Raw genomic sequence first — 16,153 nt, 5'->3', positions numbered from 1 at the left:
AAAATTTTCCAATTTCGATATGCCCAGAAGTTGCGATTTTTCCAATTCCTGATTCTAATCACAACCAGGAATTGGAAAAATCGCCCCCAACATTAATATATATATAGCAGACGAGTAGCAGACGAATGTTTATTTAAATAATCGTTCTGACAAGTTAATTTCGGCCACCGATTCCGTAGTCAAGGGGATAGGACTGCCGACTGTCATCACGACGGTTCTAGGTTCGATCCTCGGCTTGGGAGAGGTGTTAGTCTAGCGGCACTGATGAGTTGTGATACAACGAAACAGGTCTGTATGTCGATGACTAAAATATATTTTATAAAGCTCCCCTCTTTGGTAGAGCACTCTTGTAAATTATCTTACTCGCTACTTAATTTAGCTGAAATAATGCGAAGCTCGCGATTTGTTTACAAACAAACGTTTGAGCCCTCTACGAGTAGCAGACGAATGTTTATTTAAATAATCGTTCTGACAAGTTAATTTCGGCCACCGATTCCGTAGTCAAGGGGATAGGACTGCCGACTGTCATCACGACGGTTCTAGGTTCGATCCTCGGCTTGGGAGAGGTGTTAGTCTAGCGGCACTGATGAGTTGTGATACAACGAAACAGGTCTGTATGTCGATGACTAAAATATATTTTATAAAGCTCCCCTCTTTGGTAGAGCACTCTTGTAAATTATCTTACTCGCTACTTAATTTAGCTGAAATAATGCGAAGCTCGCGATTTGTTTACAAACAAACGTTTGAGCCCTCTACGAGTAGCAGACGAATGTTTATTTAAATAATCGTTCTGACAAGTTAATTTCGGCCACCGATTCCGTAGTCAAGGGGATAGGACTGCCGACTGTCATCACGACGGTTCTAGGTTCGATCCTCGGCTTGGGAGAGGTGTTAGTCTAGCGGCACTGATGAGTTGTGATACAACGAAACAGGTCTGTATGTCGATGACTAAAATATATTTTATAAAGCTCCCCTCTTTGGTAGAGCACTCTTGTAAATTATCTTACTCGCTACTTAATTTAGCTGAAATAATGCGAAGCTCGCGATTTGTTTACAAACAAACGTTTGAGCCCTCTACGAGTAGCAGACGAATGTTTATTTAAATAATCGTTCTGACAAGTTAATTTCGGCCACCGATTCCGTAGTCAAGGGGATAGGACTGCCGACTGTCATCACGACGGTTCTAGGTTCGATCCTCGGCTTGGGAGAGGTGTTAGTCTAGCGGCACTGATGAGTTGTGATACAACGAAACAGGTCTGTATGTCGATGACTAAAATATATTTTATAAAGCTCCCCTCTTTGGTAGAGCACTCTTGTAAATTATCTTACTCGCTACTTAATTTAGCTGAAATAATGCGAAGCTCGCGATTTGTTTACAAACAAACGTTTGAGCCCTCTACGAGTAGCAGACGAATGTTTATTTAAATAATCGTTCTGACAAGTTAATTTCGGCCACCGATTCCGTAGTCAAGGGGATAGGACTGCCGACTGTCATCACGACGGTTCTAGGTTCGATCCTCGGCTTGGGAGAGGTGTTAGTCTAGCGGCACTGATGAGTTGTGATACAACGAAACAGGTCTGTATGTCGATGACTAAAATATATTTTATAAAGCTCCCCTCTTTGGTAGAGCACTCTTGTAAATTATCTTACTCGCTACTTAATTTAGCTGAAATAATGCGAAGCTCGCGATTTGTTTACAAACAAACGTTTGAGCCCTCTACGAGTAGCAGACGAATGTTTATTTAAATAATCGTTCTGACAAGTTAATTTCGGCCACCGATTCCGTAGTCAAGGGGATAGGACTGCCGACTGTCATCACGACGGTTCTAGGTTCGATCCTCGGCTTGGGAGAGGTGTTAGTCTAGCGGCACTGATGAGTTGTGATACAACGAAACAGGTCTGTATGTCGATGACTAAAATATATTTTATAAAGCTCCCCTCTTTGGTAGAGCACTCTTGTAAATTATCTTACTCGCTACTTAATTTAGCTGAAATAATGCGAAGCTCGCGATTTGTTTACAAACAAACGTTTGAGCCCTCTACGAGTAGCAGACGAATGTTTATTTAAATAATCGTTCTGACAAGTTAATTTCGGCCACCGATTCCGTAGTCAAGGGGATAGGACTGCCGACTGTCATCACGACGGTTCTAGGTTCGATCCTCGGCTTGGGAGAGGTGTTAGTCTAGCGGCACTGATGAGTTGTGATACAACGAAACAGGTCTGTATGTCGATGACTAAAATATATTTTATAAAGCTCCCCTCTTTGGTAGAGCACTCTTGTAAATTATCTTACTCGCTACTTAATTTAGCTGAAATAATGCGAAGCTCGCGATTTGTTTACAAACAAACGTTTGAGCCCTCTACGAGTAGCAGACGAATGTTTATTTAAATAATCGTTCTGACAAGTTAATTTCGGCCACCGATTCCGTAGTCAAGGGGATAGGACTGCCGACTGTCATCACGACGGTTCTAGGTTCGATCCTCGGCTTGGGAGAGGTGTTAGTCTAGCGGCACTGATGAGTTGTGATACAACGAAACAGGTCTGTATGTCGATGACTAAAATATATTTTATAAAGCTCCCCTCTTTGGTAGAGCACTCTTGTAAATTATCTTACTCGCTACTTAATTTAGCTGAAATAATGCGAAGCTCGCGATTTGTTTACAAACAAACGTTTGAGCCCTCTACGAGTAGCAGACGAATGTTTATTTAAATAATCGTTCTGACAAGTTAATTTCGGCCACCGATTCCGTAGTCAAGGGGATAGGACTGCCGACTGTCATCACGACGGTTCTAGGTTCGATCCTCGGCTTGGGAGAGGTGTTAGTCTAGCGGCACTGATGAGTTGTGATACAACGAAACAGGTCTGTATGTCGATGACTAAAATATATTTTATAAAGCTCCCCTCTTTGGTAGAGCACTCTTGTAAATTATCTTACTCGCTACTTAATTTAGCTGAAATAATGCGAAGCTCGCGATTTGTTTACAAACAAACGTTTGAGCCCTCTACGAGTAGCAGACGAATGTTTATTTAAATAATCGTTCTGACAAGTTAATTTCGGCCACCGATTCCGTAGTCAAGGGGATAGGACTGCCGACTGTCATCACGACGGTTCTAGGTTCGATCCTCGGCTTGGGAGAGGTGTTAGTCTAGCGGCACTGATGAGTTGTGATACAACGAAACAGGTCTGTATGTCGATGACTAAAATATATTTTATAAAGCTCCCCTCTTTGGTAGAGCACTCTTGTAAATTATCTTACTCGCTACTTAATTTAGCTGAAATAATGCGAAGCTCGCGATTTGTTTACAAACAAACGTTTGAGCCCTCTACGAGTAGCAGACGAATGTTTATTTAAATAATCGTTCTGACAAGTTAATTTCGGCCACCGATTCCGTAGTCAAGGGGATAGGACTGCCGACTGTCATCACGACGGTTCTAGGTTCGATCCTCGGCTTGGGAGAGGTGTTAGTCTAGCGGCACTGATGAGTTGTGATACAACGAAACAGGTCTGTATGTCGATGACTAAAATATATTTTATAAAGCTCCCCTCTTTGGTAGAGCACTCTTGTAAATTATCTTACTCGCTACTTAATTTAGCTGAAATAATGCGAAGCTCGCGATTTGTTTACAAACAAACGTTTGAGCCCTCTACGAGTAGCAGACGAATGTTTATTTAAATAATCGTTCTGACAAGTTAATTTCGGCCACCGATTCCGTAGTCAAGGGGATAGGACTGCCGACTGTCATCACGACGGTTCTAGGTTCGATCCTCGGCTTGGGAGAGGTGTTAGTCTAGCGGCACTGATGAGTTGTGATACAACGAAACAGGTCTGTATGTCGATGACTAAAATATATTTTATAAAGCTCCCCTCTTTGGTAGAGCACTCTTGTAAATTATCTTACTCGCTACTTAATTTAGCTGAAATAATGCGAAGCTCGCGATTTGTTTACAAACAAACGTTTGAGCCCTCTACGAGTAGCAGACGAATGTTTATTTAAATAATCGTTCTGACAAGTTAATTTCGGCCACCGATTCCGTAGTCAAGGGGATAGGACTGCCGACTGTCATCACGACGGTTCTATGGTTCGATCCTCGGCTTGGGAGAGGTGTTAGTCTAGCGGCACTGATGAGTTGTGATACAACGAAACAGGTCTGTATGTCGATGACTAAAATATATTTTATAAAGCTCCCCTCTTTGGTAGAGCACTCTTGTAAATTATCTTACTCGCTACTTAATTTAGCTGAAATAATGCGAAGCTCGCGATTTGTTTACAAACAAACGTTTGAGCCCTCTACGAGTAGCAGACGAATGTTTATTTAAATAATCGTTCTGACAAGTTAATTTCGGCCACCGATTCCGTAGTCAAGGGGATAGGACTGCCGACTGTCATCACGACGGTTCTAGGTTCGATCCTCGGCTTGGGAGAGGTGTTAGTCTAGCGGCACTGATGAGTTGTGATACAACGAAACAGGTCTGTATGTCGATGACTAAAATATATTTTATAAAGCTCCCCTCTTTGGTAGAGCACTCTTGTAAATTATCTTACTCGCTACTTAATTTAGCTGAAATAATGCGAAGCTCGCGATTTGTTTACAAACAAACGTTTGAGCCCTCTACGAGTAGCAGACGAATGTTTATTTAAATAATCGTTCTGACAAGTTAATTTCGGCCACCGATTCCGTAGTCAAGGGGATAGGACTGCCGACTGTCATCACGACGGTTCTAGGTTCGATCCTCGGCTTGGGAGAGGTGTTAGTCTAGCGGCACTGATGAGTTGTGATACAACGAAACAGGTCTGTATGTCGATGACTAAAATATATTTTATATATATATATATATATATATATATGTATATATATATATATACTTGTTTATTGTTATATAAACATGGTTACATCCTGCTGCTACAAATAGCCACTTCAATCAAACAACAGATATCATCAGGCAGCGACTTGACTATTCAAAAGTTCAATGAATAATGATCATTCATTGAACTTTTGAATAGTCAAGTCGCTGCCTGATGATATCTGTTGTTTGATTGAAACAAGTGGCTATTTGTAGCAGCAGGATGTAACCATGTTTATATAACAATAAACAAGTATTATCAGCTCTTTTTATTGAGCACTATCTAACAACCTCGTTGAATTCATTAGTCCATTACTTTTGAATAAAAAAACCCGAGTGTATATATATATATATATATATATATATATATATATATATATATATATATATATATATATATATATATATTAGTTATGTGTGCATGTCCAGAGAGAAGAATAAACTGGGTGAAAAAAAGAAAGAGGTGGGGGTGGAAAGAGAAAGAGAGAGAGAGAGAGAGAGAGAGTGACAGTCAATATCGAATAGCCTTGCTTATATATATATATATATATATATATATATATATATATATATATATATAGAGAGAGAGAGAGAGAGAGAGAGAGAGAGAGATGGTGTTTAACAGAGTAAATGAGATTTCTAATTTGCATAATGATTTCACAAACAGGTTTAAATAAATAATTGCCCTGTCTTATAAATTAAAAAAATGTCCGCACATATAACATTTATATATGCAGCTGTTGCTTATAAAAAAATCATTAAAAGAAAATTACAAGGAATAAATTCTTTAATATACTTTTACAAATTATTAAAATTTTATGTCTCCCTTTGTCAGACCACTGGTAAAGTATGGTGTCCACTCCTCTACTCAATGTCCAGCACCTGGAGAGAGTTCAAGAGTACTTGAATGGTACAGGGTCTATAGAATCTGTCCTATGAAAGTTGATGCAAGAAACCTAACCTTTTCTCCCGTGGGTGCCAATGATTAGACATTTTTTTGGCCTCCAATCTTCTCCATGGTCATTACGATCTACCTTGGGACCTATTTACTCCTGCACCAGAAAAAGTCTATGCGGACACTACAAGAAACTATTTAACCATCAATTTCACTTAAATAGGTTGGTTGTTTTTGTTTTACAGCATATCAACCCTTTTCGGTTTATTTAATACTGAATCCAAAGATTTTGAAGAAAATTTTTTTAATAGAATATATTTGTTGTTTTCAAGTCGGTTTCTATTTAACCCATAGTTAGGACCCTAACAGGTACTACCACTCCGGGTCAGAGTGGACCTGGGAGCAATGGTAATTAAAGGGTGGCTCCACACTCTCCAAAGCCCGCAAGCTTGGGCCAAACCACTGGATATAGTTTAAGGTCATATCCAGGACCCACTTAAATAGGAGGAGGAACACTTTCTCAATAAGGATCCCTGGAATAGATTTTAAAGAAAGGTAATAAATGTGCTGACAATGCAACAATTCAAGGTGAAGTTGGAGAAGTGCTTGATTATTGTATCCTATTCTGTGAAAATTGCTACCAATTTTTTCCTGTATGGCATTTGAAGCGTGATTGCTTTATTTTTTGCCAAAGAAATTTAATTTAATTTAATGTAACTTAATTTAATTTAATTTAACTTAATTTAATTTGCCCATGGAAGACAAACAAGCATTCCCTCACTATATATGTTTTCTTTTTGTCTTTTTTCAATTTTTTCAGCAGATTATTATTATTGATTAGACACTAATCTACCAGATTATCAATATATATATATATATATATATATATATATATATATATATATATATATAACTTCAATATTCAAAGAGTTTTAAGGGATGTTCAGGTTCTAATACTACATTCTAGTAAATCGATCCCTCATATTAGAACCAGTTGATGAAAACACGAAACTGGGAGAGGTAGAGGGTTTGGGGTAGATTTTTTTCCTCCAAATTTTATTTTATGTAATGAATAATTATTATTTTCTCATTTAAAATTTGGATAATCTTTATTAAATTAAAAAAAAATTCGGGTGAAAAGAAAAAAGCACCCCAAAACTCTACTGGTAACGTATTCCCATAACTTGTTCCAATATGGGGGATTGAATTACTAGAACGTTGTATTAGAATAAAAACCTTCCACTGCTCGTAGTAATAATAAAATAATGAATATTTATTGATTTTAAACAACCAGTAAAACTAAAATCTATAGATCACCCCCGCAACTGTGATTTATTGTTTTGGAAAACATGTGCACATTTAACACATGTTTTACGGTAATTGGGAAAAAAAAAACAACCTTACAGTTAAATATTTAGAGATTTATGAAGAATCGAAATAGGTAATTTAGTGCAGAATCAGTAATTGTATTGGAATTGGGAAAAATATTGGAATTATCCCATCACATATGCGGATGGATGACTTTGAATGCACGAACTGGTACAAATAATAAAATAATGCATATTTATTTAATTTGAACTATCCGTAAAATCTGTAGTTTCCGACTACCCGCAAGTGTATTTTTATGTTACTGCAAATGTATGTAGTTATTACAAATATTTACAATATCCGTCCCCCATCTATTAAAAAAAAAAAAAAATTCTATAGCAAAATATTTAATGCTTTAAAAAGAATCTGAATCAGTAATTGTATTGGAATCGGCAAAAATATTGGAATTATCCCATCACTAACTGACATGATACATGCAGATCGATTTGAATACACAAATGTGAATATATGTGAATGTCTGTGTGTAAAAAGGTACCCGACTGGATGAGAGACTCACCTGAAAAAAGCAAAAAAAAAAATTCTTACCTGTCATAGTCGAGAATTCCACTGCTTTTCTGCATGCATTCTTTGACAGCTTGCATCCCCTCTCGAAACCGTTGCTGTAGTCGTCGAGCATACAAAGATGCCCCTCCTTCACTTAGGTATCCACTTCCCGCGTCGTCACACCGCTGGCTACGCAGTATATCCCCATCTGATACGTAGCCAGATATGTAATCGTAGGTATCCATGTCGGAGGCATAGTCACTCTCTATCGTGCTCTGCCCTCCGGAAGACATGGCTCGTTTTATGTTAGCAGAGCTGTAATATCCTCCTTGGTCCATGTAAGACCTATTCATGCTTAGTCTGCTAGAGCCACCTCCCCCTCCTCCTCCTCCTCCAGCATAGAGGGAGGTTGGCACAGAGATTCCTGGGATGTGGAAGTTTTTGTTTGACGATGTTCCAACATAGCCCCTGAAGTAGCCATAGGGCATGGCTCGCATTATCGGGGGCATCGGTTTGATATCCATCGTCTCACCAGAATCGTCGATGAAAGTCGTCTCTTTCTCTTTGTCTGTGATCATTTTATCTCGGCCAGACTTTGTCACAGTTTCCGTCCTAACTTCCGTGTCGAATGTCGTCTCGATCTTCTCGCCGTGTCTCGGCTGCACAATGGCGACATTATTTGCCGGCTTTGATAGCTGCGAACTCAGAATTTTCACTCCGAGACGAGGGGAGTTTGTTGAGTTTATCATTGGCCTCTCAGCTGCTATCAGATCCTCGTAGTGAGACGTCTGCTGGATGAAGCTCTCATTCTGACAGTGGATGTCCGTGCTTGTCTTGTCCTGACTTGCATTATCGTCACCAGCATTACAATTTTCCTGAACCATGTCCAGCTTTTTACCAGTTTGTCTCTGGAGAGCGGATAAATTTGTTTGTGTGTTTCCATCAACTTTGGCCACTGGCGTAAAGGAATTTGGTGTTAAAGAACGGGTCGGTTTTACAACGTTAATGCTTTGCGGCCCGGAATCTGTCCGATCTCCACTACTCTCCCTATCTTTGTTTTGCTGCGAATTTCGGTTCTGGCTAGTCCTTTCAGACTCGTATCCAACGGCCGGAACAGTCACTTCGACGTAGTGGCTACTGGACTTGCCGGGGATACCCGTTTTTCCTACCATGGCTATAGGGCTTAGACCACGATTATTATGAGCTTGGACTGCGGCTACTTGTCGTACACTAGGAGAGTTTAAAAAATGGACTGAGTGGTTATTCCCCTCTTTATCTCCATTGCAGACATCATGTGGTTCTCGATTGGGTACATAGTCGCTGGGGATGCTGAGCAGCTGCTGGGACAGCTGTCCTTCATCTGGAAGGGGTGGGGGTGGAGCCTGCTGGACGTTTAAATTCTGACGCGAACTTTTCGGCTGCTTATTAGATGAAGAAGGGGCCAACAGTTGTGAATGTCCGCTTTTGCTGTTATCACGCACGGCTGATGTCACCCTTGTTCTCTCCTCTTTGCTCTTGGCCGATTTCGGTTTCGGAATTCCGGTCGAGGATGGTGGCGGAATCTGGGAGGTTGGGGCGGAAGGCTTGGACTTACCCCCTGTTTTAGGGATCAGGCTGCTAATTTTTGAATTCTTCTTTGACCCTCCGGAGTCATCATCTTTGGATTGGCCGCACTTGGAGTCACTCTTTTCTGATTTGCTACTTCCGGAAGACTTTTTCCCAGGGGGTGGAGGAGAAACTCTACGGGTTATTTGAATTGAACAGTTTGGGCTGGGTGTGCGGGCTTGGGGTGACGGTGAAGGAGTACTGCGTTTTGACGCGTTATCATCCGCGGATAATCCAGAGGAATCTCTTTTGGAGTTAAATGGACGACTTAATCCTTTCTTGGTTAGTTTTGTGGCAGATTTTGGGCTGCTGGATCCGGTCGGAAGAGCAGAAGGCCCATTTTCCATAGAACTCGAACTCCGAGTGCTGTTGCTAGAGGACTTTGAGTCGCTCTTACTTTCGGTTTCACTCTTGCTGAATGGGTTACTGCTATTCGCAGAGCCAGTACGCGACGGGCTTTTCACAAGCCCTCGTCCCTTTTCCTTCTCTTTATTGAAGAATTTGAATTTGTCTAGCATAGAGTTTTTGTTTCCGGATGTCGCTGGAATCACTGCCGGTTTCTGGAGGGCACTCTTGGAGGACTGCGCAGGAACAGCTTGGTTGCAATTCAGACTTGGAATACGCCCAGGCTGTTTCTCAAGTCCCGGCTGGGGAGCCCTGTTACCAAGGAGTTTACCCCCAGGGGTGGGAATGTTTGAAGGTACTGCCGATGGGGAAGTGGCTCGATTCGAGAGAGTGTTTGCGTTGTTGTTTCGCACTATAGTAATGGAAGAACCTGCGAAGTAAAAGAAAGTTAGTTTTAGTTTCGTCTTTCACAACGTATCAAAAATGGTATTGTTTATTTTATAACGAAGAATTTTCTGTTTTCATTCAAATACACAAGCATGAGTTTTAATTCTAAAAAATATTTGGAAAAAATAAAAAATAATTTCGTTTCTGCGTAGACGTCTAAAGTCACATTTGTATTTTTCATAGCGCCCACACTGAGGATTGAACCTTCAACCTCCAGAAAAGCATCACTTTTTTTCCTTTTTTTTTTTTACAAAGTGGTCACCACATATCAAGGACCGGAGGCTACTCAAGGATAATGGTTAATGCATGTATGGTAGTCATTGGGGCAATAGCGTAATAATCGTTTGTGATGGAAATTTGGTATAGTTAGATTTTTTATAACAACAGTTAACTGAATTTTACTTGATCCGTTACACCACCGGTATGAATGGAATGAGAATATACTACTCCCATGGATTAAATAAAGTTTCCGTCCAAAATCCTGTGTAGATTCCCGAGTTCGACAAGATACACCTGAACAAGGTCGGAGGTTACATTTGTTGAAACGTTGGGTGCATAACACTCAAGATGAAAAGTAGTCGAAATAAAAAATAATGAGAACTAACTTTCTTGAACTATTTTCGTTTATCTCTTTCATAAATGGGTCAGGAGACCGAGGTTCAATCCTTGGTCCTGTCATGCCAAAAACTTTAAAAAGTAGTTCATGATGTTCCTTTGTCAAATACTCAGAATTATAAGGGGAGGATCAAGAGCAAGTGGAGTAATCCTGGTAAGGGAGTGGTGCACTCCCTACACCTCAGTAGAGCAACTAATGAAAAGAGAGCCTTCGAGTTGCCCTCAATTATAATTGGCCACTTAGTTTTAGCTATTAGCAAAAAGAATTCAGTTGGTCGATAGATTTTAATTTTTGAAATCTGTCGTGATAAATAAGCTTTTTTTTTTGGCCAAGATCAATGTGTAGTATCTGTTCTTCAGATGCGGCACTTCCGTTTCTCGTTCTCTTTCAGTGGAGAAGTCCTTCATGACTGAGACAATTTTTATTTTTGTACCTTTTCTCCACGTTAAAAAACGACCGTGGGGAGGCATTGTAAATAGGTACAATTAGAAGTGGCATTACTTATTTTCAAAGTTTCAATTATACTGCGACATGTCAAGTGAGTTGTGACATAAAAAGTTATTACATATCTATATAAATAAACATGTAGTTTCTGTCTGTCTGTTTACTCATTCACAAATTCCTTCTTAGAAATGTTCACTTATGCACTAATACGCTTGGTAGAGGTATGAATCCCCACTTATCCCCAACTGTTATTTTTTCGTTTATTATGTCTTTTAGGGCATACATCATTTTAACTATCTTTTCAAATGTTCAGTTGAGTGAGAATTGAACCAGTTTGGGTATGCATTTTTTTTATAACAACATTTTAATATTATTAAAATATTAATTTTTTATATATAACATTTTAATACAACAACATTTTTTATAACAACATTTTTTTATATAACATTTTAATATAACAACATTTTTTTATAACAACACTTTAATATAACAACATTTTTTTATATAACAACATTCGACAATTTCATTTTTTTATTTTTAAATTTTTCTATTCTCATTCGCAATTTAATTTATATACGCAATATAAATAAAAAAAATAATTGGTGGATATTTTCCCTGTATATATTTTGAGAGTGCTAAATACACAATAGAATTTAATAATGATGATAAAAATAATAAACTGGGATCTTGGGAAGGATTTTTACCATCCAAACGCGAGAGAATACCAATGGCTGTAACCAGCGAGAAATAAATAGTAAGCTGTTGTGATAAGGCAATGTAATTTACAATGGTTAACGAAAGAGGCAGAGAACACTGGAAATCTGGGGAGACTTATTGTCACTCAGACTTCAGGGAACAACACAGGTTATTTATAATAATAATAATAATTGTAAAGACCCCTCACCCCCCAAAAAATTGTAGTATCGGCATAAACTAGCGTCATACCAAATAATTGAGGAGAGTCAACAAAGATGGAAGACTGAGGAGAGAAAGCACTAACCAGACTTTCAATGGATGAGTGCAAAGAGGACTGGAACCTTGGGGAGGCTTATTGCCACCCAAATCCCATTGAATAATAATGATCGCTACCAACGAGTAATCAATGGTAAACAACTATTGCGATAATGCAAACCTACTTGCAAAGGTTATCAAAAGAGGTGATGAGTACTGGAAATCTAGGGAGATTTTTTGTCACTCAGACTCCAGGGAACGCCTTAAGTTGTTCTCAAAGAGAACTCTTTGATGATGGTTTTTGTGAAAACTCCTAGTGAGTGAATAATGGCGATGCAGAAATATGTTGTCGAAATATCTCAGCATAGTTTTGAAATACTCTGTTATTTACGTTTTGGCTAGCTCCCCTCTTCCCATCACTGTATTTTCCAGCAGTCTTCTATTACATGAAGAAGGCAGGAGAACGCATCGGCTGAAATGTTGCAAATATAATAACCATAATATCCGTCTAAAACATGTAAATAAGGTGAATAGTAAATTTTATGCAACTCTCAACAGGAAAGCTACCGACTCAACAATCCTAACTCTGAACTTGGCTTCATAGTTCTGTAGTGATTGTTGCTTTAAAGCCCATTAACATTGAACAACAGGAATTTTAGTTATTTTACTTCTGAAAATAAATAAATTGCAGAGATTCCATCATTTGTTTTTGGATTGCCAAAAACAAATACTTTATCTTTTGTAAACATGGATATGAACATAATGGAACTCCCACATTTAATTTTTTTCTTTCAAATTTCTATCGAAGATTTAATTTTTCTCAAATTTCATTTTTTCCTCAATTTCTTCTCAGAAAATGTCATTTTTTTTTACACTAATTGGTGAGATAACACTGTGAGGATCAGTAATGGTGGAACTTATGTAGTGTCTGTTTATTTAAATGGATGCTTCAACAGGAACTTGTTTACATTAGAATCGAAAACGGTCATGTTATAGTCAGCTGGGAAGCAACCTCACGGTATTGTGTTTCAGAGACGGACGTGGAATTTACGTTTAGGTTTGGGCACAGATAAATAATAAGGGAAATTGTTGGCAGTTGTTGTAGCCCGACGAGTCTCAAATTTCTTTTTAAGTTTCGTTTTTTCACAACTTCTCAACTTAAGATGTCAAGCAGTTCATTAAAAATGTATAAGGAAATGGTAAAAAAAAAAAAAAAAAATGAAAGTAGGAAAAAAAAAAATAATAAAAAAGAAAGAAATGTTCCATACTGGATTCCAGAGAAAAGCGAGATCTTTCTCTGCCAAGTTTTCCTGCGATCGTTCGGTTGCAGTTCGGCATTTTACTCTGCAGTTCTTCATTTGTGGAATGGATGGAAGCAAGTGTGTCTTTTAGAAAAATGAAAGACGGAAACGGTCTGCACATGAAAAGAGGGAGTTGTGCAGGCACCACCCACGAAGAGAAGTGCTAATTGTTTCCTGGGATTGGTCGGCATAATGATTGGACAAATTAAAACAACCAAATAAACTTAAAAAAAAAAAAGACAAAAAAAAAAAACGTAGAAATAAAAAGAAAGGATTGGTAGTTCCCCAAACTTTCTTCTAAGCCAAAAGAAGAAAAGGAAAACCCACTTCGAGTTTTAGAATAAAAACAAAAACTTCTCTTAAGCTTTCTGCCAACATAACGGTTATTAGTGCAGAGAATTCTGGAACTTATTCTTTTTTGTTTAATATTCGTAATTTTTACATTTACAGAAAATAAATGATAAAAACCACAAAGTGTAGTATCTGTTCTGATATTGCACTTCACCTTTTCTGTCCTCTGTCGATGGAGAAGAGATCCTTCTTGACTGAGACAATTTTTATTTTTGTTCCTATCTAGAGTGCCCCTTTTTGGGGAGCTGGATTTCCCCCACATTAAAAAACTGACCTTGTGTCTAACCCTGCCCTCATGGGGAGGCAAGTAAATAGGAATACAATGTGTCACCCACAGCCGGAGTTTCCTATCAATATAATATTTCTTTTTGTCTATTTGTCAGTTTGTTTCCCTTTCTCTCGGAAATTTTGTATGAGCCTTCGTTATGATAAGTTGTAGCTAACTAAATATTATGCCATTTGTTTGATGCAATAGGTATTAGCGTTTAATGCAGTCACCACAATACCACATTTACTCTAGAAGTTTGGAATAAGGCAATCATTTTAAGTCATACATAAGGATAAGGTGCAGCGAACTAAGTATTATGGTATCTGTTTGATGCAAAGTTAAGAATTAATATGGATTAGTATTTAATGCAAAAATGAGCAGAAGTTTAATCATATTCAACCATCAATTTGGCATGAAGCACTCATTCTAAGTCAACGTGCAATAACTTTTGCCGATTTTAACCGGCTACAAAGTCTAGTCTATGTAATAATACACTAAAGAATTTTATGTTTATAGTACATACATTATCACCCTCTACCCATTTTTTCAAAGATGAGATCGACTGATCACTGAAGACGAATACAAAAAAGTAATTTAAAAAATTGCATTTGTCGAACGTGAAACGCAAACTAAAATGCACCCAATGTCTCTGATGAAAAATTGGGGGGGGGGGGAAGAAATTTTTATTTTTTTTTTTTTAAATATTGTGATTTCAGCGGCTATTTCCTTTTCAGGTTTCTTCTGTGGAAAATCATTTATTAAGTCGCCTGACGATGACTTCTGGTTTTAACCGACTATTTGTCTGAAACATTAGCATATCCAGTGTCGCAACCATGTTTATATTAATAAAGATATATCTTGCTCTTCTTTTATTGAGCACTCTTAATAACCTCCTTAAATTCATTAGTTATCACTCTTGAATGTGTGTGTATATATGTGTGTATGTATATATATATATATATATATATATATATATATATATATATATATATATACATACGTACACACACACATATATATAATGTGTGTGTACGTATATATATATACACACACACATATATACACACACATATATATAATGTGTGTACGTATATATATACACACACATATATATATACACACACATATATATGTGTGTGTGTATATATATATATATATATATATATATATATATATATACGTACACACACATACACACACACACATATATATGTATGTGTGTGTGTTGTTTGTCTATTAAGTGCAAAAATAAAAAAAAAATAAAAAATAATAATAATAATACCACCACTAATATTCTCAACTTTTTACTAAAAACTTAAGAATTTAAGCTTATTATGTCAAACACAAGTACCGTATTAAAAAAAAAAAAGCAATTAAATCAACTCTTGAAAGATACAATGTCGTGAACACGTGCGCGTACACACACACACACACCGCATATAATGAGATATTGGCACGTGTACGTTAGGGCTATCCCAAAGGCAGGAGATTTTCATCTTGTGTGCCCCATCCTTTCTGTATTTTTCCTTAAGCACTTCCTTGTGGATCAGACTTAGCATGTGACTAATTTATTACGGCATGCACATGATTTCCGGAAAAGCCCAAGACATACATACATACATACATACATACATACATAATTATGATGATTGCAACGTCTTGTCAGACGAGTGCCTCTACCTCAGACACTTAAAGTCCATGAGCCCAAAAATGACTTTTTTTTTTTAGTCCTACCGGTGAATTCACACGCTCAAGCAGGCATGACACTGAAGATGGCCATTGAGATCAATTATTACATGCTTCCAACATTTCAAGCCTCCACGCGTCACAACTTTTCCATCGTCACAGGACCACTTTTATAGACAAATGTCTGAGGGAGTATCTATACACAGATGATATTACAGAGTTTTAGCTTTGTACGACAGCTAAGTCTCTCACTCGGTTCAAAATGTTGAGATCCAGTAACAAGCAAGAGCAAAATAGCCAGCAACAAGTTAAACTGCAGAACAGCTTAATGCGGGTACTGGTCTCCCGCTTTATGGTTCTCCTAGAAAGGTTGCCTTCCCCACGGCTTACAGGAGTCCTCTCCACCCCAACACACACACAAACACACACGGTGCTAGTTGGCCGTTGACCCCAAAAAAGGGTTCATTCGCCCTTTGGAACGTCTTGTTTTTAATCCTTCAGGGAGATTAGCCACCCTCCTCAC

General features: G+C 38.0%; 1 protein-coding gene across 38 annotated transcripts in view; it reads right to left on the bottom strand.

Annotated features, from left to right (window-relative positions):
• The window catches only part of LOC145241300 (neuron navigator 2-like), a 1,908,016-nt gene that overhangs the window by 603,027 nt on the left and 1,288,836 nt on the right, over nucleotides 1-16,153 (bottom strand). For all 38 annotated transcript variants that reach the window (XM_080104060.1, XM_080104067.1, XM_080104051.1 and 35 more), the window contains one exon: nucleotides 7,659-9,996. In XM_080104060.1, coding sequence (XP_079960186.1) covers nucleotides 7,659-9,996 — 2,338 coding nt within the window. The remainder of the gene's footprint in view (nucleotides 1-7,658; nucleotides 9,997-16,153) is intronic.

This window comes from Euprymna scolopes, chromosome 20 (assembly GCF_053919585.1).
Source record: "Euprymna scolopes isolate OS-2025 chromosome 20, ASM5391958v1, whole genome shotgun sequence".
In the NCBI taxonomy this organism is placed as follows: Eukaryota; Metazoa; Mollusca; class Cephalopoda; order Sepiida; family Sepiolidae; genus Euprymna; species Euprymna scolopes.
Note: the sequence above shows the minus strand (reverse complement) of the source record. Positions and strands in the feature narration are given on the sequence as shown.